The sequence below is a fragment of the Varroa jacobsoni genome, unplaced genomic scaffold (genome assembly GCF_002532875.2).
Source record: "Varroa jacobsoni isolate VJ856 unplaced genomic scaffold, vjacob_1.0 contig02424, whole genome shotgun sequence".
Lineage (NCBI taxonomy): Eukaryota > Metazoa > Arthropoda > Arachnida > Mesostigmata > Varroidae > Varroa > Varroa jacobsoni.
In genome coordinates, this window is record NW_019214813.1 from 19,262 (window position 1) to 41,112 (window position 21,851).

The window sequence follows — 21,851 nt, forward strand, 5'->3', positions numbered from 1 at the left end:
CCTGCTCTAAGGTGCTACCCAACGGCACTGACAATGTTCAGAAACAGCACGTACATCTCGTTCTCATTGTTAGAGTAAACAGATCACTTCTCGTCTGATCGCCTTCCTCTTTCCTTAGTCAACCACAAACGTGTATCTTAAACTTGGATTTAATTTGGTTTTGTTTATTCTCACATTTTCAGAGTAATTAATACAAAACACGTTAAAGTTTGTCATCTGCCGACGGTCGTTTACTGAACGCATTCCGGAACGAAGACCGATTGATAAAGATCGATGATCGTAAGCACATTGTACGCGGATGTTGGCACTAGGTCATTATGAAAGCGAGTTACCAAATGATGAAATAGTTACTGCCAGAATCCTAGTGCAAAATCATAGGGAGTAAGCGGGAAGGGCCGAAGATAGACCGGAATACACTGGATGAGGTCATTCATCTGCTCCGGCTAATCGAAGAAGATAGGTCTGCAAACGATAAAAGCAATTGCAGAACGTTTCCTAAGTATCCATAGTCGATAAATATTGACAAAAATATGCTGATGAGATAAACTGAATGAAATACAATTAGGGTACTCTGTATGATATAAATAGGTAGCCCCTAAACGTGTGATGGTTCGAGTTGCGAACGTCTTTTGGCTTTTTTATCACCGATAACAAGACCGTCTTAGCATTAGCATTAGAAAACAGTCGAACATTGCAACCCAACAGGCCTTGAAGCGCGCCTTTTTGAGCTGTTTGCAGTTGTCTTGGTTATGAACTTCGGCATATTTAAGCACATAATTAACATAGATTAATTATACGCTATATTAACATTTACCAAAAACATGGAAAGTTCCCATAAAGAGAGCTTTGTGTGTACAAGGCTACGGATAGAATAGTAACGTCTTGTTATTAACTTTTATAAATTTAAGAAAAAAACTTTTTATTAATTAGCCTAATGCCTTTCCCCCATTGCGTTTTTTCTAAAACAATTTTCTGTCATTGGCTCAAAACTCTTAAAAGAGATCCTAAAGCTTTATCGTTAATATTAGCAATTACTATTCGGTTGCGTGGTTACTGCGTTTTACGATTACGGTAAATCTGTACGAAATTCTCATGAAACGATCGTATATTCGTTATAGTTCCACTCTACGTAGATGGTGGGCATGTAAGTCCCAGGACGTTAAGCTTATTCCGTGGTCTACTATCTACCGTAACATGTATTCTTATATATGGATGACAAATTGTTTTAAGGTTCTTTTTAACAAATGCTACTTTTAAGGATTGATATGCTGGATAGCGCTTCTAAATGATACAGACAACCTGCGTTTGGCTTGAACCTTAAATATCGTCGTTAAGGTAACTAAACGTAGCCGCCTATATGTAACGGAACTTTATAAATATAGTTTCGAGCTTGATTTTAGTATCTCTGCAGAAGTACTTGAGTTTTCGAAGCAATAGCCGTTGAGCTTTTCTAGTTACCTTTAGGATAGACCTGACTGATACAGTACGAACCATGAGTCAGAACTGAGGAGCAATCTCGGGCATTCATAGCTCAGATACTGATTAACTATACACATGAGATTACCACACCGTCAAAACGGCTAAAAAAATCCAACAAGTATTTTTTTCCATTATTCCTTTAATTTCATGAATGACTATTTGTTATATGAGTGCAAAATCGCTTACCCCCCCCCCCCCCCATTGAGCTTCTCGGTGCTTCTAATAAATGTTGATCCGATACAATTTGTTAACGCCACTTCAAAGGACAGTTGAAATGGAGCGCTATTATTTTTCTAATCCGTATATCTGTATGCAAAATACATTATGGTAACCGGCGAAATTAATACATCTATAGGACAAGGATTCTGAAATAGACAGCGTTGGCCGTATCAAAAAGTACACGCGTTTGTACTCAGTCTGTGTAGTGAACTATAGTCATTGTGACGCATGTTGTACCCATAGACGGCGTTTACCAGCGATAAGTATGATTTTTTTTTTTGTAAAAATTATTGTGTCTAAGAACATTGGGCTTTACTTTGAGAAATTTATTGCTAAAGCATGAGGCTTCAGCTGGTGTTTCTTAATCGTAATATCCCCCCCCCCCGCCCAACTAAACTCTACGTCTCATTTTCTCTTTTGTCTTAATGTGGTTTCAATAGAACAATCGGTGTTGTTCGAATAAAAACATAAAACACGACCAAATGGTCACATTAAAATGTGTAAACAAAGCGCTACATGAAAATGCTGAATCTGCATCATATATATACCGGAGCAGAAACGAAAATCAAAGTTTTGTTAAACGTCAGAGAAAAGAAAGATAGAACGCTAGTTTTATGTGGTTATATCTACAATTTTCAATTAGAAACTGATATAAAAATTAATTATCAGATAGAGAAATATGAATGAATTTAATTCAAATACTTTTGATACAACTAAGGCACAGGTGCAGATAAGATACCCTTCATAGCAACCAGCAGAAGATAATATCATTGTATCATGGATTTGAGTAAAAATAATGACTTCATTGACCTATGAAAAAAACATTTACCTCGATTTTACCACAAATTTCAGGGTTGGCGTACCGCACTTTTCGAAAAGTTTTTTTTGTCTCCTCCTGGGCAGAAGCTTAAAACGACTGGATTTGCTAGTGTTTCCTAGCAAGTTAAGTGCTCACGGAAAACTAATGCGGAGGAAGTCGGTAGAAAAAAACGTGTTCGCGAGTCCGAACGTCCTGGGTTTTCATCCATAGGAAAAGTTGGTCTTGTCGTACGGTGCCATGTACAACACAAGGGTCTCGGCGTTCAATACTATAAAATTAAATTTAAGCTCAAGCTTATTTCACGGGCCATAGATTGCAAAGCTGCCGACATACAATAACTTTTATGCCATCTACGAGAAATTATTCAGTGGCGTTACAATCGTCGCACGATGCAAATTCTAAACAGGGTTGTTGCTTAATAGTTTTTTTTTTTTACCACCGAGTATATTAGGGCGTCGTTTAACTAAAACTGGTATCTTTAACTTGAACAGCGCGTGGGTCCAGCGAAACGGTGCCATCTACTATTGCGTAATTTAGAAGGGGTGCATCCTACTAAAAATGTTGCCAATTATATCCGATTTATATTACAAAAACATAAAAAAGTGCCAGTTTTATAAACAGATTCTGAGGCACTTTTTGAGTGACGTAAGATTCAAATAAAAACTATTCATATGCTGCTGATGATGATATTGCGCCAGATTCCATGAACTCTCTCACATTTCGAAATTGATATATCTGAAACGAATGGCCCTGCAGGATCTAATACGAGTACTATTCTTAAATATTAGTTCGTTCGAGTTAGGCCGCATTCGAGTTAGGTCGATTTAAACGCGCTTGTCTATCAGACGTCGTTTGATCGAAACCGATGTGTTATCTCTGTTATTAAGGTCGAAAGGATAATTTATACCCGAAGCGTCTGCCGAAAGTCGACTTGAGGCTAGGGCGAAGAGTCCAGCTAGTATCCGGCCAATATTGAACCAATCCATTAACCACTGAAACGATATTATTCGAAAATTTTCCTTCAAGATTTAAGAAAATGTTCCAACGAAACTTCTATGCTTTCCATGAATCATCACCTTTGTTATAGGACCTTCAACGAGATCAACCGACTTTCCAGAGTTTTCCATTAATACTACTACGAGAATGTAAACATACTATGTTATGCCAATTCGGGCTCCAACTTCACCGTTCTATGCTCGTTGTCGCTAGATCCGATTGTGAGCGAACTTGTTGTATTGCTTTTTACTAGACGCAAGCTGCGTCTCGAGATCGAGGTCATCAAAGTTGTTGTTCTTCAGTTTCTAAGGTCTGTAGAAACATTTACACCCTTGTAAGGGTAAGGAAAATCGAATTAAAACTTGATAACGGGCGATTAGAAAAATGCGGGACTCGAGCGAGAATACCACGTTAGCTCTGCGATAAGCTTTTCTTTCATGGTAGCACTCTTTCGAGTCTCTTAAAACACTCAAGGATTTATAAATCGTCTCAATATAGCTGTTTCCCTTGTCTATACATTTAAATTTCGACCGACCTCCTTTGTAAGTTATTCTCGTTCTTCCGCAAAAGCAAGTTCAGTTGTCGACACCCACCCCACCAAACAACGTGGTGACCCTTAATTGTTCTCTGGAACTACTGCCTCCAAAGGTGTCTTACCGGGACTAAGCTAGAGGTACATGTGTTCACCACCGTATTTTTCAAAATAAGCGTATGTAGTAAACCTGCTGTTACCAAATCATTGCGTTCGAATTGTGGGAGCCGCCTACGAGGCTTACGAGGTAAACTTTTTTTTGTTAATTTTATGTCGAAGAAAACACAAAAACAATGAACAGTATTGTAAGGTAATGTTATACACTGACTATAGTGTATCAACAAAGTTCCCGATATTATTACTTCCAAAGCGGAAATCTTCCGATGCTAACTTCAACAGATTGAATGGCTCCGTTTTCTGTTAATTTGCCAAAATAGCACAGAATAGTTCCCGATGACGAACGACCCTGTATAACGTAATTAATTTGTTGAAAGTGTGTTTATTTTTTTGCTTGTTCGACCTTTGTGAAAGCGCTTATTACATGGCGACACACTTCCTTAGGATCGCTACGGGTATCGTATTTTGAAAATACCTAGCTTTACTTCTGACTGCCGATAGCAATTATGCATGCTATGTTAGCGTAAACCTATTAAAGGCCCGCATTGCGCCTCCAGATTTACCGAAATAACCTTAAAAGTCTGCGTTCGGACTGGGGCAAAGATACTGTAGGCATCGCTGCATGCTAATAGTTAAATCTAAAACAACGAGCGCACGTCCTTACCGATCTTGAAGCGCTATGTAAACGGCATAACTTACTATAGAATATGTGCTCGAGCCATAGCATAGCCTTAAGTTGTTGCCACGTAATATATCCGAGAAAAGGAACTTAGGGTTCATTTATGACTTGCTTCAATAGGAATAAATATAGCAGCTATGGCTTAAATTTATGATAAATTGAGCCGTATTTCGTGCAAATTACTATGATGAAATGTTCGACTCTTGATCTTAAACGAGCCAACGTAATAATCGCGAGCCAATCCTAAATTGCTTCCGATACAATTTTAGCGAAGTACATTTATTACAGGTTTATTTGTCTAAATCATCATCGCGTTGACTTGAACGGCCAAGCTTCTGGTTGAAAGAGATTAGGAGCCGCCGCATCAACTTCCGCAAACGATACATAAATAAAAGTAAACGAGAGTAATGTATTTATCTAGATGTACGTGTTCAGTTTGAAAGCAGCGCTAATAGATACCTAGTTGGATTTTCAGTATGGTGGCCATTATATATGTATGCATATATATGCATGTGTGCGTACCGACTGGAGCCTGCTATTCAGCATATTAGCTATGATGGCCTATCGCCTTACTGCCTGTAGGTACTATACAACGTGATATGTAGTGCACGAAAATTAGCGGAAAAAAAAAAGGTCACGGATGCATCGAATGTTACACTTAATTTCTTAGTGCACCGCGTTTGTTTCATCAGGTTTGTTGGCAAGCGCAGATCTCGCAACCTCACATTTCGCGCCCACCGCACCGCACCACAGCATACCCTTAATCGCCTTTGTCGTCGGATGGTGGCGCGACTTTTTCGTCGGCTAACCCTATCCCCTGTATTAGTGCGTCTGTTTCTACCATGAGACGGCGCTGTATTTGAGGATAGTAAGTTTTCCGTTGTTCTCATAGGCCGCTTAGCCAGTGTGTAGTAGCGCCGACTCCTCTCGTCAGCGAACCGGTCCTGAACGCTCATGAATTAACGCTCATGAAACTGATTCGGTGCCACTGGAAGTTCTGGTGCAGTCTTCATAGAGGAATTCACTGGTAACGATAGTATCGTACGGTGATTGTTGTTTTTTAATTGTTTAGCTATTAAATCTCGTCCTGCCTTTTGATGAGCATCGACGTAGCACATAGGTATAACTGAGAGCAATCGCAAATAGTTCTGCTGTACATGACTATTGGTATCGGTAGCGGCGGCGGCGGCAGCAGCAAATGGGGACACAAACATTAAATAATATTAAATGGAGCAATACAAAACAACGATGAAGCCTTTGACTGGCGGTAGAGATGTGAGGCCAATAGAAGCACAATGGCTTGCTTTTTTTTTGTCGGTGAAGGCGTTGGGAGCCGTCTGTTAAAACGTTCTCGGTCAGATAGTACTCACTCGGCCACGAGGTCTTGGGAACGACGCGTCTAATTGATTGGCGCATATTGCCATCCGCCGTTATTGCTACTTGTCCAAACATAAATCACTAACTATAATGTTTTTTGCGACTACGCTAGCAGCGTAAAGGGGTGATCTATTTTCACTGTTTTCGCTCCTGCTCGATTTAAGTCCTGCATATTATAATAGTCTTCGTTTTCCTTAGAAGTAGCCTCGTAATAACATCGTTATAATTTTATCTCGGTTAGAATAATTCCACTGCTCATCTAGGTTGGTCATCTATAAAAGTAAAGTAAACAATTCTGTTACTGGTCGAAAAGCATTTAACAAGCCACTCAGTCATCTCCGGAACAGGGCACTGATTGATATTGGCTAATAACACGGACGAGTATCTGTAAAAGTCATGGCACCAGTATCATGGCACGTTTTGTATCGAAGTTTCATAGTAGATTCTCTTCCTAGTATGGACTCTATTTCATTTATGGGCTACGTACACTGCGTTCCGCATATGACTATTGATGCCATGTTAAAATTTTCTGTAGGTATTTACTTCAGATCGAGTATACACACTTTTCTACTTATTTACGAAACGTCTCGTTTTTCTCCTACTAATACATGCGTGGTTTTTGCTGCCACATCTATTCTAAGTACGATATAAACGAAGCATTAAACCACAATTAATCTACCCACAACACAAATTAGAATGACACTAAAGGGAACAATTATTACGCCAGTATCGCTGAATACGAGTCACTTGGTTCATTTTGACAAGGCCACTTGATCGCCACATCTGATTCTTGCGAGTCGCCAGGTCCATTCATCCACAGTTCGCTCGGTCTCACTGACTCACCCATTAGCTCAAGACAAGAATTCCTTCATTGCCTTTTGCCTGCTTTTTGTTTGTGATGGCTGTAACACTGCTTCCTAACTGATGGGCTCTGCAGGACGCTGTCAGTCGACTTGTGAATCGGCCATGGTAGATATTTCTAGGCTTATCGCCTGATACACCTTTACATCGTCAACGGTACAAACATTAACATAGGCCGGCCTGCATACTCACGCTCTAAAGAATGCCAACAACTCACAAAAACAGTCTCGTAACAGCTAGCTGTATACAGTAGAACAGCGCTGGAAAACGTCACGAACCCGGCGCACGTCGACATTAAACCGTTGTTGCCACAACAGACTAGAATAGGTGAAGCTGGGTAGCTCGCACGTTATCCACACCGCTGCCGCCATCCAGCTTATTAAGTCCTATTCATTGAAGGGCGACAGAGCATGCTTTCCTGTTAGGTCATAATAATAACAATGATGATCTAGCGACAGAGGTTACTTTGATAGATAATGTTTATTCGGCGAGTCGACGCTGGTCGTCGTCGATACCGATGACCGATCGCGGGTTTCAACATATGGAAACTTTCTGATAAACCATTTTACACCACTGTCTCATCGATAACGCTATGCCGGCTTCAAGAAGCCTTTGTAGAAGAGCCCATAATATCTAACGAACTCTATGCTGGTTTCTAAAGGGATACAGGTCTGCTATGGAAAAATTCGTTCCAGATTGTTCCATGTAATTTACTCAATTAGTATATGTATCTGCGTGCATATATAAAATTCAGTTGTCGAGCTAGCTTGAATCCCCCTCTTCTCGAACATTGCTACGGGCATCGTCTTATCTATTAACCTTGCAATAAGCATTCAGACGACCTGTAAATGTTTAAGGTAAAGAAATGGATAAATTTCTGCAGACCATGGCGAAAAATTACCAGCAAGAAATCTACATAGTTAAGGGGTCCACCCGAGTACGGTCTGGTTATGTATATACACTCTTTTGAATAAAAAGGCCCTATTTCTGGTTAAATATTTCGCAGCCATCATATATATATATATATATGCATTTTGTCTCTATTATGTTTCACCCTTTCCGCCAACGTTTCATATTAACCTCTATTTTTCTCTATGCATTTTGGCTTAGAACGTTACACCGTATTGTATCTATAATGGGGTACGTATATCGGTGGGGGTGTAGCTCAGTGGTAGAGCGTTCGCTTTGCATGTGAAAGGCCCCGGGTTCAATCCCCGGCACCTCCAATTTTTACTCAACATTTTCTTTGTTAAAGTAATTGTTTCTTCCACTAAAAGTGACTAATAAAGCTGGTTTCTAAACATTGTTTCTAGACCATACTATTATCGTCCAAATCATCTGATAACGTAGAAGCTTAAAGATGCGACATTTTTTCACGTGCTTCCCGCATTAAAATGCAATCATTACAATTAAAGAAGAAGATTCAATCGTCCACTTCTGTCTCACGCAATGCATGTCTAACCGTGTGTAAATGACACAGGACGGCGACAACATATTAAATATATTTACGTTACTCTCTCGACATCAAAGATAGCTAGATAAAAACAGCACCGCTCGTAACAAATGATCGTAGCTGGCACTAAGCCAATGCGCTTCTTTTTAGGAAACAACCACTATCAAGTACTGCAATCTTGTGAGCCAGTCGGTCCTGTACAATGCAGCAACGGCTTCAAGCGTCAAAGTTTACGTCCAGCCGAAGTTGCACTGCAAGTTTCTGCCTCCGGAAGTGTATCCTAAATTGGTTTAATCCAATAAGGTCCAGTTGGATCGTTTCGAATCCCGAGCTGTTGGACGATGCTTCTGTTTCACTCGCGCTCGATTACTTGCCCGGTAAGATCAAACAATGGGGATGTAGCCCAGTGGTAGAGCGTTCGCTTCGCATGTGAAAGGCCCCGGGTTCGATCCCCGGCATCTCCAATTTTAAGAGGTTCGGTCAAAGATTACACTTACCTGTAGGTAATTGTTCTCATGCGTAGCTGGTTTTCTTTACATTTATTAAAACCTTTTTTTTCCACGTTCAAAAGAAATTGTCATCGTAGATCAACTAACAGTTCCACAATTAACCGTTTTGATCATCATTCGATTATTCTTCGCATGAATGTATATATACTCTGCCATGCTATTCTTATATAATACTAAGATTTTAAAGATTTGATTTAAAAAAAAACAATATATATTTTCTGTTTAGTTAAAGTAGGATTATTTGTGGATAATCGAGAATCTTGGTTGTTGCTAAGTCTTACACAATTATCTATAAAAATCGCGCAGGCCTGTACGGTGTTGCGCTCGGGTGAGTACAGGAGCTTGCCGAAGGTTTGGCAACAAGTTCACGCTATTTGAAATGAGATGCGAAAAGTCTTTTAGGAGTGTTTATTAGGATTACGCTGTTAGGTAAGGTAAATCGGCTAGAACCTCTCCGGACGGATTAGGTATTCGTGGAAGATATGAAAAAAATAATTAGTACAAGGGAAATCAGTGAATTTGAATCAACTGTATGCTTTCTGATAAGTGCATTGTGTCAACCCTAAAAGGTAATTATGAAAACTTATCCGCACAATAGGGCTAATAATGAGGGTCAGTTGAGGCAAAAGGCATATTCGAAGCTGTGCGTCTTCAGTTGTTTGAGGGCTCGCACCTTTCACACCATAAATCATAACTAGATAACGACCCAGGCTAAAGCTATGTTTGTATATTTTCCGAGTATTCCTACAAAAATCAGACAATCATCTCAGACGAGCACTATCAAGTAGATGGCTAATACAATGCTTTAAGTAAATGAAAAACATTTTCTAGTACTGTTCTAAAAAATCATTTCTTGAGCATCTTCAACCCTGCCTATGGGGCAAGATACAGGATGATATATGTAATTGTTCAATTTTTTGCCGTCGACTACCCCTTCTATCAGTTTGGGCTTCTTAATGCAAATCACTTATAAGACAGAGTAGCGCTATATACAGTAGCGCTGAACAAACACGGGCAATGCACCCACTTCAGATGCGAATTTTTTGCTTCTTACCTACCTCTTCATTGGCTTGACGTCTTTTTCCCGGCTAATCCTGTTGCCGTTGCGGACCCGCAGTCAACTGTGACGTTAATGTAGAGCTCCAGAGTTCCAGAAGGCTGTAATAGGAAGTAAATAAACTATTGGCTCCCAACGATACTTGTTTATTATTAATTAGCCTTAAGAGTAATCATATGGAAAATTAACAAAGCAATGTAATAGTTACGGCAATACTATTGTCGAAAGTGAATAATCTTTTATATTTCGGATGAGTAGTAGAAGTCCAATAAAAACAGGTTATGTTTCGAAGCATTCCGATCATTGATCGGATATTCCTTATCCAATCGTGATGCAGTTCATGATAATTTCTCATTCAATGATTTCTCTAGCTGCACGAGCTCGCTGGGTCACCTTTCAACGGCAGAAAGGAGTTTTCCGCAACGACCACAACCTAATGCGCGTTATTATAGTTAGGGAACTGCTTGTAGGAAAGCAGATTGATTAGTTCGCAGCAATTGCTTCCACGGTTAGCGGTATTTACGTTGGTGCGCCGCTGCTACCTGTTGCTTACTGTTACATCTGCAGCTGCTGTTATTAGCGTCAACAATTTTGGCGATTCTTTGGTCAACTTTTGTTTCTCACTGATGCCCCCCCTTCCCCCGATGAATGTTCCGTGTATCCTAGTGCTGGCGTAGTTGTTCGCGCCATGCCCGGGTTATCGGCAGCACAGTCCGACACGTGCAAACAGAGGTCTGCGTAGGTTGTGCAGACACAAGCGGCGCTCGCGATGAAGCGATTTTAGCCACCTCAGCGCACAGGAAGGAGCTGGAAGTGGCAGCCCAGACGTCGTCTTCGATTCAACATCACACGACCCCACCAAAGGGGATGATCGCCGGCTCAGCATGATAACGTCTTGAAGGGGTCCGTTTGTGAACGAAGAGATCCCAAAATATAGTCAGTCATATAGATGTATATGTGTACTAGCCGTCCTGCCACAATTTCATCCTACTGCACTTATCTGCCGCTGTCAGCGTTGGCGCCGTGTCTGGTGCTACGATTTTGTAGCGATCGCTAGAGAAACGGCTCAAAGGAGCATGTCAGGGGCTGTCTGACCGGAAAGCTTTGTTTCCTTCGTTTGTTTATGCCATGATGCTTCTCTGGTCATAAGCTCAGCTGTATTTCATTGTCTCGTATTTAAGCAATTGTTGCAGCCTTTGCTATATTTAGGGTGGTATTGCAGCGAAAGACGAACTGGCAGATTGGTCCGTATGATTAGCGTCTCCTATCTGAGTGATCGTTTACGATACTGATGGCGACGACCATGAAGGCAAAATATGACGAAAATGATGCCTCTTTGGCCTCCGACAAATCAAGTCTAAAACGCCAACGGTACCTTACGCCGCAAAATTGCAAGACGCGAAAAAACTACGTGAGCGCTCGCTATCGGATGGCGTCGTCGGCGGTTCACGTAGTCGCGAGCGCCTGAAGTAACAAACGTCCATTTAAATAAGCCTGCTGCTGTAACGGTGGTAATTATAAGGAGTTTCAGTTTCACTTGTGTTATAGACAGTTCCGCAAATATGCTCTAATCATTTTTGAGCGAACCTGTAAATGGGTTATATATAGTGCTGGTGTACTCCTTCAAAAAGGGATCTGCCTAAATATTCTTAGTTACAATTGTTGTTGATGATGATGATGTGCAAGCATGTATCTATACCGCTGTTGACTTTATTTTTCTTTGTGAATGTAAAGCCATTGCTTTGTTTGGGGGGATCGTTTGTGACTATTTGAAAACAATCGGTATAAGCTTATTTAGGGAAAATCGTTTTATGTAAATCGACTATGCTTAGCACGCCTTGGCGGCAGACGCGGCGGTTTACCGTCATGGCGAAACCGGACCCGGCAAAACACCCGTCACATTTCGCACTCAGTATCATCTTATCGTAGCCCATCACGGTTTTTTTCATTTTGATTGAAATTGCACGTCACCGCGTTAAGAGCATACCGCGGTCAGCCCCAGTCGGTCAGTTAGATAGACGGTCAGTGTTGTGCCGCTAATAGGTCATGCTAATGTCCGTATTTCGGTGAGCCATGATGATCTTGAGAACTTCCTGCTTTCATTAATCCCTGTCAGATTTAGATTTAGGTATTCTTGCCCCGCAAAAGATATCCGTCTTCCGTTTCCGTCGCGCTGCTGTTTTTTTACTCGGTCACTGGCGGATCGTGTTCCACTCTTATAGTCTTCTGTCTTTAGTCAACTTAACAAAGTTATCGGCTGTTAATGACGCCTTGGCCCGGCGCACGTGTTCTGCATAATGTTGTTGCCATTGTAAAGGAACCCACCTCAACAGCGTTGACAATTATAGTGTTACAGAGAGAAACCAGGTTAAAACCGTTTATCGGTAGTCTGAACGTGTAACTCCGAACCCGTACACGTTCGGCAACCCTTTTCGTCCTTTTCTGTTGTTTGTTTATGTAAGATACCTGACGATCTTTGTTCGGGGACACGCCTTGTCTTCAAGATGAGTGCCCCTACGATGCTTCGTCAGCGTCGCCTGTGATAGCGGCGAAAACAACGACAGCGTTGGTGAAACTGAAGAAATGGCAAAAAAAAAAACACATATATAGATGAATTGATAAATTTGGAATCTACTATTAACACTGACAGACCATAGAGACACGTAAGCTCGAAAAAGCGAATAAGTAATAAAGACCGTACCACGATACTTCCTTTAATTACAAATAGACTACCATGAAAGACCGGTAAAAGTAATACGAGGGCGTAAATAAATCAACACGATCATCATCGTTTTTATAATCAACATTATCTGATGCTCATTTAAATAGTATTGGATAGTTGATCACATTGGTTGGAATTGTATGGCCATAGAGCCGGTTACGATAAACGTGAAGGAAAACCATAGCCATGAGGGGTTGGGGGTGGGGGCAATAGATCTGCCAATGAGATAATTCGTTTTTCAGAAAGAACAGAGAGAAGAAGAAATGCCGTTTTGTGTGCTCAAGTTTAAAACGAATTTAAGGCGTATATAATCGTTTTGAATTAAGCTCTGCATATATGAGCTTTGCGTTGGTATCATTCTTCATGAGCGTCACACATTTTACATAAAAGAGCTCATAAATTTTTTATTTATTAGTTTATGATGATGTGTACGGTGTACGATGTACGATGTGTTAACTGTGTCCCACTAAGGTAAGTAAAGCGAATGACTAGTGTAGCTTTTATGAGACCGTCGATTAAGTGAGTCAAACATAAAGCCTGTTGTAAAATGAAGTTCAGCCCTCGAAAAAGACCTGCTGCTCTGCTCTAATTATTGAAAGTTTACATAGAGCTCTCTGCAAACTGTGACTGATAGCACTATGGATCATCCCAGACTTCCAATTTGTATTTCTAGAGCCTGACGCCAATGCTCGCTTCGGTTTTCCGAAATTCGAGTCATAATGGGGACGTGCTGATGAAGTCGAACCATGCGCTGTCGATCGCTACGTCGCAAGTCTGTGAGGCTCTTCGAATATCTGCCAGTGTCAATCGTTTCCTTTCGGGCAACATCCTGTAATAACAAATATCCCTAATATCTGATGGGTATAGAAGCATCAGCTCACGTGCGATATAGTCTACACTGTTACGAAGGTTGCTTTTTTTCTTGTGTTGCCTTGTTCTCTGATTAACAGTGACCAATGGCGATAGTGTGCTCCAGGCAGGCTTTCTGTTGATAGTAAAGAGTCGGTCTTGGCTTTGAGGTTTTGAGGTGCAGTCATTACTTCGGTAGTCTTCAACCTTCCTATTTCTGTTCTTAAAATAATTGCACCAGTAATGCAGTGTTGTTTCACCGAAACGATCCCACTGGCGCTTTTCAAGAAGCGAAAATCTAGTCACTGTACATTGATGTTTACCTCTAAATAATATCTTACCCACTAAACTCGTTGATGGCACCTGTATCGTCGTAAACAACCAAAGACCTAGAATAAATAGTTAGAAAATTCCATCTGCTAATTGTAAGTAACTTGAAGTTTGTTCAAATGTTCCCGCCTGCAAAGTTGTTCCGGGTGATAAAATGTGTTCATGTGCTACGTTTGAAAGTGGCATAATTTACATTTGACTCCTCAAATATCCTAATGATCTTTGATAATTACTTACCGATATTAATCATTCTTGTATTGCATTACCTCTACGGTCGATCGATTTGAGCCGTCTGAAGCAACGCGTCCAAAATATACCTAAAGCGTCGCGTGGGAAAAGCGTAGCGATCAGACGCAAGTAAAACTCCGGCGAAGTATTGTTTTCCGACAGAAGCGCCATGTTGCACACAACGGCTAGACCATTGTACCGAAATGACGCACGAAAATTGCAACGAACAAAAATACGTTTCAATATGGTAAATATTTGTATCCTTGCATACGCTGTCAACATACAGCGACGGCCCAAAATCTACTATTTTTTGCTTTCTCTAGAAAAGCATATCGACTTTTTAAATGTGTTCTATATGTAATAAACTGTCGTTATAATCAGCTCGTCCAAATTTATTAGAGATGAATGTCTGATCCGTTAGGCGATTGAACTACAATTTCATTGGGAGACAGGCTATACAAATTATTAAAAAAAATTTGTGGATTTTATGGTATTCCTTTTCCTGGATAAGAGTTGCTCGTTTGTTTCATAGCCTTTATTAGCATAGTGTTATCTAAGTTAAGACTAAAATGTTTCCAGATGTATAGTAAAGACGCTATGACCTGTACGGACCACAGTCTATAGCAATAACTTAGTTCAATGAATTGCCAAACTGAACCCGAGGCCGCCGATAGACAATGCTCAGATGATGCACCCCCTGATCGAACTTGCTCTAACAACTCACAGAATATTTTTTCTGTTAAGTCATCGAACAAACACTTTAGCATTAGAAAATGGATTGAACTAAGTTAAAAACGCCATTGGCAATAAGGGATTGCAAGGACTAACCACTATAACGTTTGGCAACTTCTGTATGGAATTGTGATTTTCACCGGCGTAAGCGTTGTTGGCAACATTTTAACCGACATTAACTTTAGCCCTTCGAAACCAGTTAACTTCGGAAGCGTAAGAAGATTATATATTTGTTTAAATATAAACCGATTTAGCCAAACTAGTTAATTGCAAAGGTGTTCGCAGAGAAAAAAATACCAACAGGTGTGCGTTCCTCTTTACCTGGCACGCTCAATGCTGACGATTCGCTGAAACTAAATAAAACAAAAAAAAAAAAAAAGAAGAACATTATAAACGAGCATCCAGGTTAGGGTAAGTTTCTTTTCATTATGGTGAAGTTTATAAATGGCCTGCTTTTTTCTGTCTTCCAATAGGCGGCAATCCGATTTTTTAGGTAGTACCGAATAATAATAATAATAATAATAGAGGAATTTTCGAAAGTTTAATTTCTTGTTATTAGATTATGGTTTTGTCGTAAACAACCCACAAACATCTCATAAACATATTTTTTTACTCGAATCTCTATTCTAACGGATCGCTGCTGAAAAACGCCCTAGCATTAGATTATCCAGGGAAGGCTATGGCTCCTTCTTAATATATCGTCCTTTTTATACGAACAAACAGCAAGGATGAGCGACTAATTTTTAAATGAAACTATAATACTTTGCGTGCGGATAAACGTTAGCAGGCAATATGATCAAAAAGATTTTTTTCCCAGTCCATATTTTCGAATGTCTCGTTAGTAGCTAAGGGCATCCATACTATGTGAACTCCTATCAATACACTAAGCGCGGAAGTAGACGGAAAATTACCTTAGCGTGGCCAATTTTCCAGATATAATAAGAGAATCTTTCTATCCGCGTGGACGTTGCGGATGCCCAGACGATAGAAAACCCATTTCGACCAACAAATTGTCCACAAAAATAGATGTGAACTGTGAAGGAAATCTATTTTTCGAGTGAAATCACTTTGGCATGGGAAAGGAGGAGAATGATCAATAACCAATAACGGATGAAGGCAAATGATGCAACGACGGTCATTTTGTGCTGAAACCCCTATACCGGTTGCTATAAAGTATCAAGATAATCTCTGAGTCGAACAGGCCAAATCCCATCTTTTTTTACCGTGTAAATTGTGATTTACGGATATTTCGCATTTTAAAACACAAACAGTCTTTATAGGTCGACCGTGTTAATATGGCAGCTTTGTCCATATCATCGGTTCCACAGTTCGATTTAGTATCTACGACAACTGTAGAAATTTTCATTCCGTTTTCTTCTTTGTTACAAATTACATTTATAAGGCATATTGCAGTGGCATACAATAATAAAGGCCTGTGCGACGAGGTAACACGAATTTCGTCCGAAGCAGGTCATATTATGGTCCTAGGAGTACGCCTTTGCTTGAATGTTACACAGAAGTAAATCGTTTACGTGGTTCTTATATACAAAGATATATTCATCTTAATGCTTAATTTCAGTATGTTCTACCAAACATAAGCAGATTCACCCATTTAAACACCTAATATCGAAGAATACTTCGAAATATTTTAGGTGGACTTACTTATAAAAAAAAAAAAAACCGTAACTGTTGATGGCTTAAATACGATACCTTCTAGCTAAAATACAGAATCACATTACGTTCGAAGTTAGTATAGCATTGCAATAGCGTACGGTCTATTGACAAGGGTATCAATCTACAATGATGTCGGTACAAAGTCGAGTAGGAGTCATAAGAGACGTTTGCGTATTCGGCCCAAAATACTTACTGTGAAGTACCAAGATATCATAGCACCTTTTTTGGCCGAATATAAATGCTGCGTCCATTTTCTCCCTGACGATTACGATCCACTATGACCTGCTTGTCGTTCGTTTAAAACTGTTTACAATACGACATCTGACGTAGCCGTTATCACTGGGGCTTGCGATGGTGAAATACTGACCAGTGACGATGCGGCTCTGACTAAAGACTTTCAGAGCAACAATGGCTCTGTTAATTGCGTGACTTCAAACGCGACATAACTCCAGAGGGGGTTATGTTTGCGTTTCATTTACTGATCTATCTAAGGTCGTTGTAAAGCTATTTAACAGTGACGAGGGGTTGAAATGATCATTTTCGATTACTTCCAACTTCTGGGCCTTACGTTGCCCTAAACACGCACACTAGATACTGAACTCAGAGCACCTACGGTTAGTTAGAAATGTTCGCTTTACTATAGCATCCTTTGATTTTGATACGTTACAAAAAGAACAGCATCAGGTGCCATCTCGAAAAGATCTTGAAAAGACCAGTATTATAAAGTTGTTATTGGTTCTTGTTAAAACCTTATGCAATAAAATGAAAAGTTAGTTTTAATAATGACTTTTATTGTCGGAAGAACAAGCAGCCCTTTACTAGCCTGCTATAGAAGGTGAAGGATCAGGTCTTACTAAAGGTAGAGAATTTTCCAACGAAACCAAAGATAGGAGCACAAGGGGCTTCTCTTGACGACAGTCACGCGACCGTGATGATTCATGAAAGCATCACGAATAGCCGATACAACATGTCATAGTATATACAATATTTAATTTGATTATTATTTATATATTATATATAAGTGATGTAGTCGTTCGCCCAATAATTTTCTCGCTCCGCTAAGTGCCTTATTCAAGCAAAACAGCTATAGCGTAAACTTAGAATAAACAGGGGCACGCTATCCGCCCTACAAAACAAGTAAGGACTAGATGTTTGTTTGTATTTAGTCAAGCAGCAAGGGTTCCTTAATAAAATCAGTTTAATTTTTTGTGAAACTATTGTACGTAGTACTGCCAAAAGTGCTTCATGATGATAATATTCACAGATGCATTTCTACTATATCCATTCCAAAGACTCTCAAACTGTAATGTTAGCAATGTTTTGGCGAGCAAGCTACTTCTTTCCCCCTAACGCAGACTGAAGCTCGATCATTTGTATCAAACATCTTCTTTGAGTGCGGTTTAACGTGTAGCATGGAATATATCACCTAACTATTTTGCATGTGGTACAGAATACTAGCATATTATACAGTAAAACGTTTGCATATATATATATATATATATATACAAGGTTATATTATTGTATACGAAGCTTTGCTTTGTTATATAAATGTGTATATACGTGCCAGATAAAAAAAAATGATGTGGCCTGCTTTTATGTAAGGGATGTTTTAAACATAAAACGACCTCATGAGCTTGTTTATAGCATATATTTCTTAGTTGACTTCAGAGAATCATATTTACAAGCGAGTTGTTCTGAAGACGCGAATATGATGAGAACAGTTAGGTTGCACAAGCATGTAACACTCGTGGAAAATCGTTCATACTTTGTGCTTGACTCCGTTTGTGTGTGTGCGTGAGCGAATGTAGCTATTCGTGTTGAATAAGGTTCTCTTTTCGAGCTTAAGTACGCCACTGACGCAATGGAAGAACATCGAGCTTGAAGTTTAAGGATATTATCATTACCGCGACAAAGACAGGTAGAAGTAGCCATTTCGCTTTACGCTCTGCGATAGCTTTTTCGTTTGTTCCACAGTATGCCGAAACTTCTACAACAGCTTCAGCAAATTATCAACTTTATTCACCATTATTATTATTATCATTTTATTTCGTGTTGTTTATAACTTGCGTCTTGATATGTGTAATAGTTTGAGGATGTGTAAATGTTAAGGGATGTCTCCCCAGCCAAGTTTCTGACATCGTGCGCAAGTTAGAAGCTATAAACGATTCTTCCGGTTCTCCCTTCCGATGTTGCTGGGGCGCTGAGATAATTTGGATTTTCCTGACCTGATAACTCTGTTAGTCTCGTCAAACGATGTTAACACTGCCGTTACGGTCTAGACAAGGCCCCTAGGTACGCTTCATTGGTAATCCAGCAATAATAATGCATGTACATTATATCACCGACACCATCTTTGCTACCGTAGACAGCTGATACACGTTGGTCAAGACATTAGCGTAGGGATATGAGGCCGTTTGCGTGCGCCAAGAACGTTAACTTCGGTTTCTGTTTAAGTAAATGTTTACTTAAGACAACAAAATTCGGAGCTGAACATTCAAGTGATCTAAAAATGTCTTCAGTTTAGCCGAAGCCTAGAAACAATATGACAATATATGGTTCTATGACATTGAGGGTGGGACAGGAACCATGGGCTGGCTGTCGAGATAGTTGCATCGAGGAACAGTTTTGCGAAAGTGTGAGATCCTTCATCGAAAGAGATGATTTGAGAAAAAAGATCGCTTAGTTTCTTCATCGCCATATGCGCGCGACATAAAGATGTTCGTTCTCTGTCAAATAAGAAGACAAAAATCAAATAATACACGCCGACACGCCTTGGCAGACACTACTGGCTCATTAGTGACACATAATTACAAATGATTAAATCAAATTGTTGGAATTTCATGTTAAAGGTTGGAATCACGAACTTACTCCACTGGGATCTGTACGCGCCAAAGCCAATCGAAATAAGAGCGACCGTGGTGTTGAAACACGCAACGAAATGGCTGGCAGCGCTTCTCGATAGTGAAATAATTCTATTATTATTTCACAATGGCTTTTAAACTTGGTGTCCTTTCAGGTCAGTTAAAAATTAACGCGTCTAGCAGTATAGCTAAAAGTCTAGAGCAGATACTAATAATGCGAAGTGGTCTTAATATATAATAACATAATCGATAACTAGCACTCAGGAAGAAACACATCTCCTCTTAGAAACTACAGTTTCGACAGCAACGGTAGTGGACGACTGTTGGTAGCACCTACACAGAGGCAAACCCAGCGATCTGCCCAGTTCGTTAAACGACGGAAGACACAGGACCGACTAATTTAGCTAAGCCAAGAACGAATATTATGCTCAGGATCATAGGCAGCCTTCGAACACAATGGCTGTCCAATCCACCGGATCAATCGCGTCCAGTATACACCATACATGTGCTCGATAGGTGTATCTGTGAAGAACTGCCGCTAGTTTTGTTGATTTTCCTACTGCCGTTCTGTGTTGAAATGCCATCATCAACTGACGCAGCAGACGACAAAGAGACACTGACAATAACTTAACTTATCATTGAAATGAATCGTAGATGTACTCACTGTGCGAATTAGATGTAATGTTAAATACTCCACCCAGGCACGTTTGAATATCTTTTCAAATTATCCATGCTAAGATTGCAACAAGCAAACAACGGCGTTAACGTATGTACAATGAAATTTTCGGATTCGTACATCTACATGTTTTCAGATTTCGACAAAGCACAAAACGACTGCTAAATTTATATACTCCAACAACTTACAAATTAAATAATAATATAAAAAAGCAAAAAAAAAAACTTAAGAACGTAAATAGGTGTTTTTCACATTTCTGGCTACGTTTTCAACGTAAAAGTATCCACAACACTCTTTCTCCTAGCGAACCGTGAGTGCCGCGTAACGGAACCTGTAGTTCAAGTTCCGTTACGCGGCAGATCCGGAATCGCCGATTTAAGCTCGCGAGATCGTTATTGATAGGCGTTATGTTGTGTCGTCGATCAACAACGGCAATTTTTACTACATCCTCATTGTCACCAGTAAACAACCATTGTTTGTACTAATAAATTTGGCACCAATCAAGAATTTCACATATACGCATGCTAATACGTATCCAAATAGTTTTAATTTTTTCATTCTACATCATTTCCGTCCGCTCACTATTAATGATCGAGTAGTCAATTATTAAAAAACACGCTACAAGGAAACGTTTCTAAAAACAAAGTGATATTGGCTAAGGACGCAGGCGCGGTTCTCAAAGAGGCGCTCGACCAATTGAAACTCGGGTCGTAAGTTAAGCCAAACGTTGTTAACGTCAAATTAAATACTTCGCCTTTGTTCTAACGAGTTACTGCTATTCGCGCAAATAGAAAAGCTCGCCCTATGTCTAAACAGGTGTTCTATCGTTTACTTACCACATCGCTGTCTAGTGATCTAGAAGCGAACACTATACTCTACAGTTTGTTTAAGTCATTTGCTTAAGTCTTTTCTATTTTTAATCTCAGTCATGAGGAAGTTCTCTCAAAGGTTGTTAGGACCGATCCTTCATAGCACTGTTCAACAGCTGATCGCGACTTAGTTTCTGGGAAGCACGCGTCGTGTATCAATCAGTAACGAACGCCTACGTCGTTTTGGTTTCGTGCGCCAGACCCTATTACTATAACACATCGAGATATCTCGTACATTGCTTTAGTCACGTATAGGAAAAGGTGGATCTGAACCTATTACGCGAAAAATATCACCACGGTGACTCAAACAGGCTCAGTACAATTGATTCGTTTTCAAAAAAATAGAGAAAAGACAGGTCATAGGCCTCACAAGCTAAAGAAGTAGCCAAGAATAGGGTTATATAGGCCATTAATGATTCTGTCGTAAATGGTCAGTCATTCAACAAAATCAGAGTAAATTGCCTGCTTTCTGAGAACGGACTGTGGCTATAGTTAGAAGAGACAAAGCTCTACGATAATTTACTGGCAAGTTAAGCAGGTTATGACTCGTCTACCATAAGTCCACATGGAGTTCTGCGATGCAATGGAAGGTTGGGTTTTTAACGGGTCAACTATTGGCACGTTGAAAAATCACATCTGTTTGAAAAGTGAATCGCAGTGCTCTAAAGCCAACTTGCATTGAATCCTGTGTATTTATAATGGTTGTGCATGCTCTCAGTATAAATCATTATCTTAGTTTAAATAGACATTTATAGAAAATACACCGGCTGACTGAGTTGTACTCTGAGGCTATGTAGTTACTTTACTCTGA

General features: G+C 39.9%; 2 protein-coding genes and 2 non-coding genes across 14 annotated transcripts in view; 3 read left to right on the plus strand and 1 right to left on the minus strand.

Annotated features, from left to right (window-relative positions):
• LOC111272489 (uncharacterized) overlaps window positions 1–21,851 on the plus strand; it is a 40,860-nt gene that overhangs the window by 8,510 nt on the left and 10,499 nt on the right. For 2 of the 9 annotated variants that reach the window (XR_015315753.1, XM_086973306.1), the window contains exons 1-2: window positions 229–290; window positions 8,684–8,910. Coding sequence is in view for 2 of the 9 variants with exons in the window: in XM_086973306.1 (XP_086829432.1) it covers window positions 8,736–8,910 (175 nt within the window). In the remaining 7 variants the exon portion in view is untranslated. Of the gene's footprint in view, window positions 1–182; window positions 291–8,683; window positions 8,911–8,936; window positions 9,008–19,477; window positions 20,262–21,851 lie in introns of those variants that run through there. The other 7 variants (XR_015315754.1, XM_086973307.1, XR_002687541.1 and 4 more) reach the window with 7 other exon arrangements.
• LOC111272488 (uncharacterized) lies at window positions 136–21,847 on the minus strand. 3 transcript variants are annotated; one of them, XM_022853975.2, is made up of 6 exons: window positions 21,008–21,847; window positions 15,282–15,313; window positions 14,267–14,413; window positions 12,566–12,674; window positions 10,101–10,200; window positions 136–462 (listed from the first exon to the last, which is right to left on the minus strand). In XM_022853975.2, the coding sequence occupies exons 1-5, from the start codon at window positions 21,010–21,012 to the stop codon at window positions 10,131–10,133; spliced, it is 363 nt and encodes a 120-aa protein (XP_022709710.1). In that variant the 5' UTR covers window positions 21,013–21,847; the 3' UTR covers window positions 136–462; window positions 10,101–10,130. The 3 variants fall into 3 exon arrangements, 2 of the variants coding, with proteins under 2 accessions (XP_022709710.1, XP_086829434.1); XM_086973308.1 differs by lacking the exon at window positions 14,267–14,413; XR_002687534.2 differs by lacking the exons at window positions 10,101–10,200; window positions 12,566–12,674; window positions 14,267–14,413; window positions 15,282–15,313; window positions 21,008–21,847 and adding an exon at window positions 6,942–8,064.
• Window positions 8,235–8,306, plus strand: TRNAA-UGC (transfer RNA alanine (anticodon UGC)). Its single transcript has one exon. It is a non-coding gene; the product is annotated as a tRNA-Ala (tRNA).
• TRNAA-CGC (transfer RNA alanine (anticodon CGC)) lies at window positions 8,926–8,997 on the plus strand. The gene has a single exon. It is a non-coding gene; the product is annotated as a tRNA-Ala (tRNA).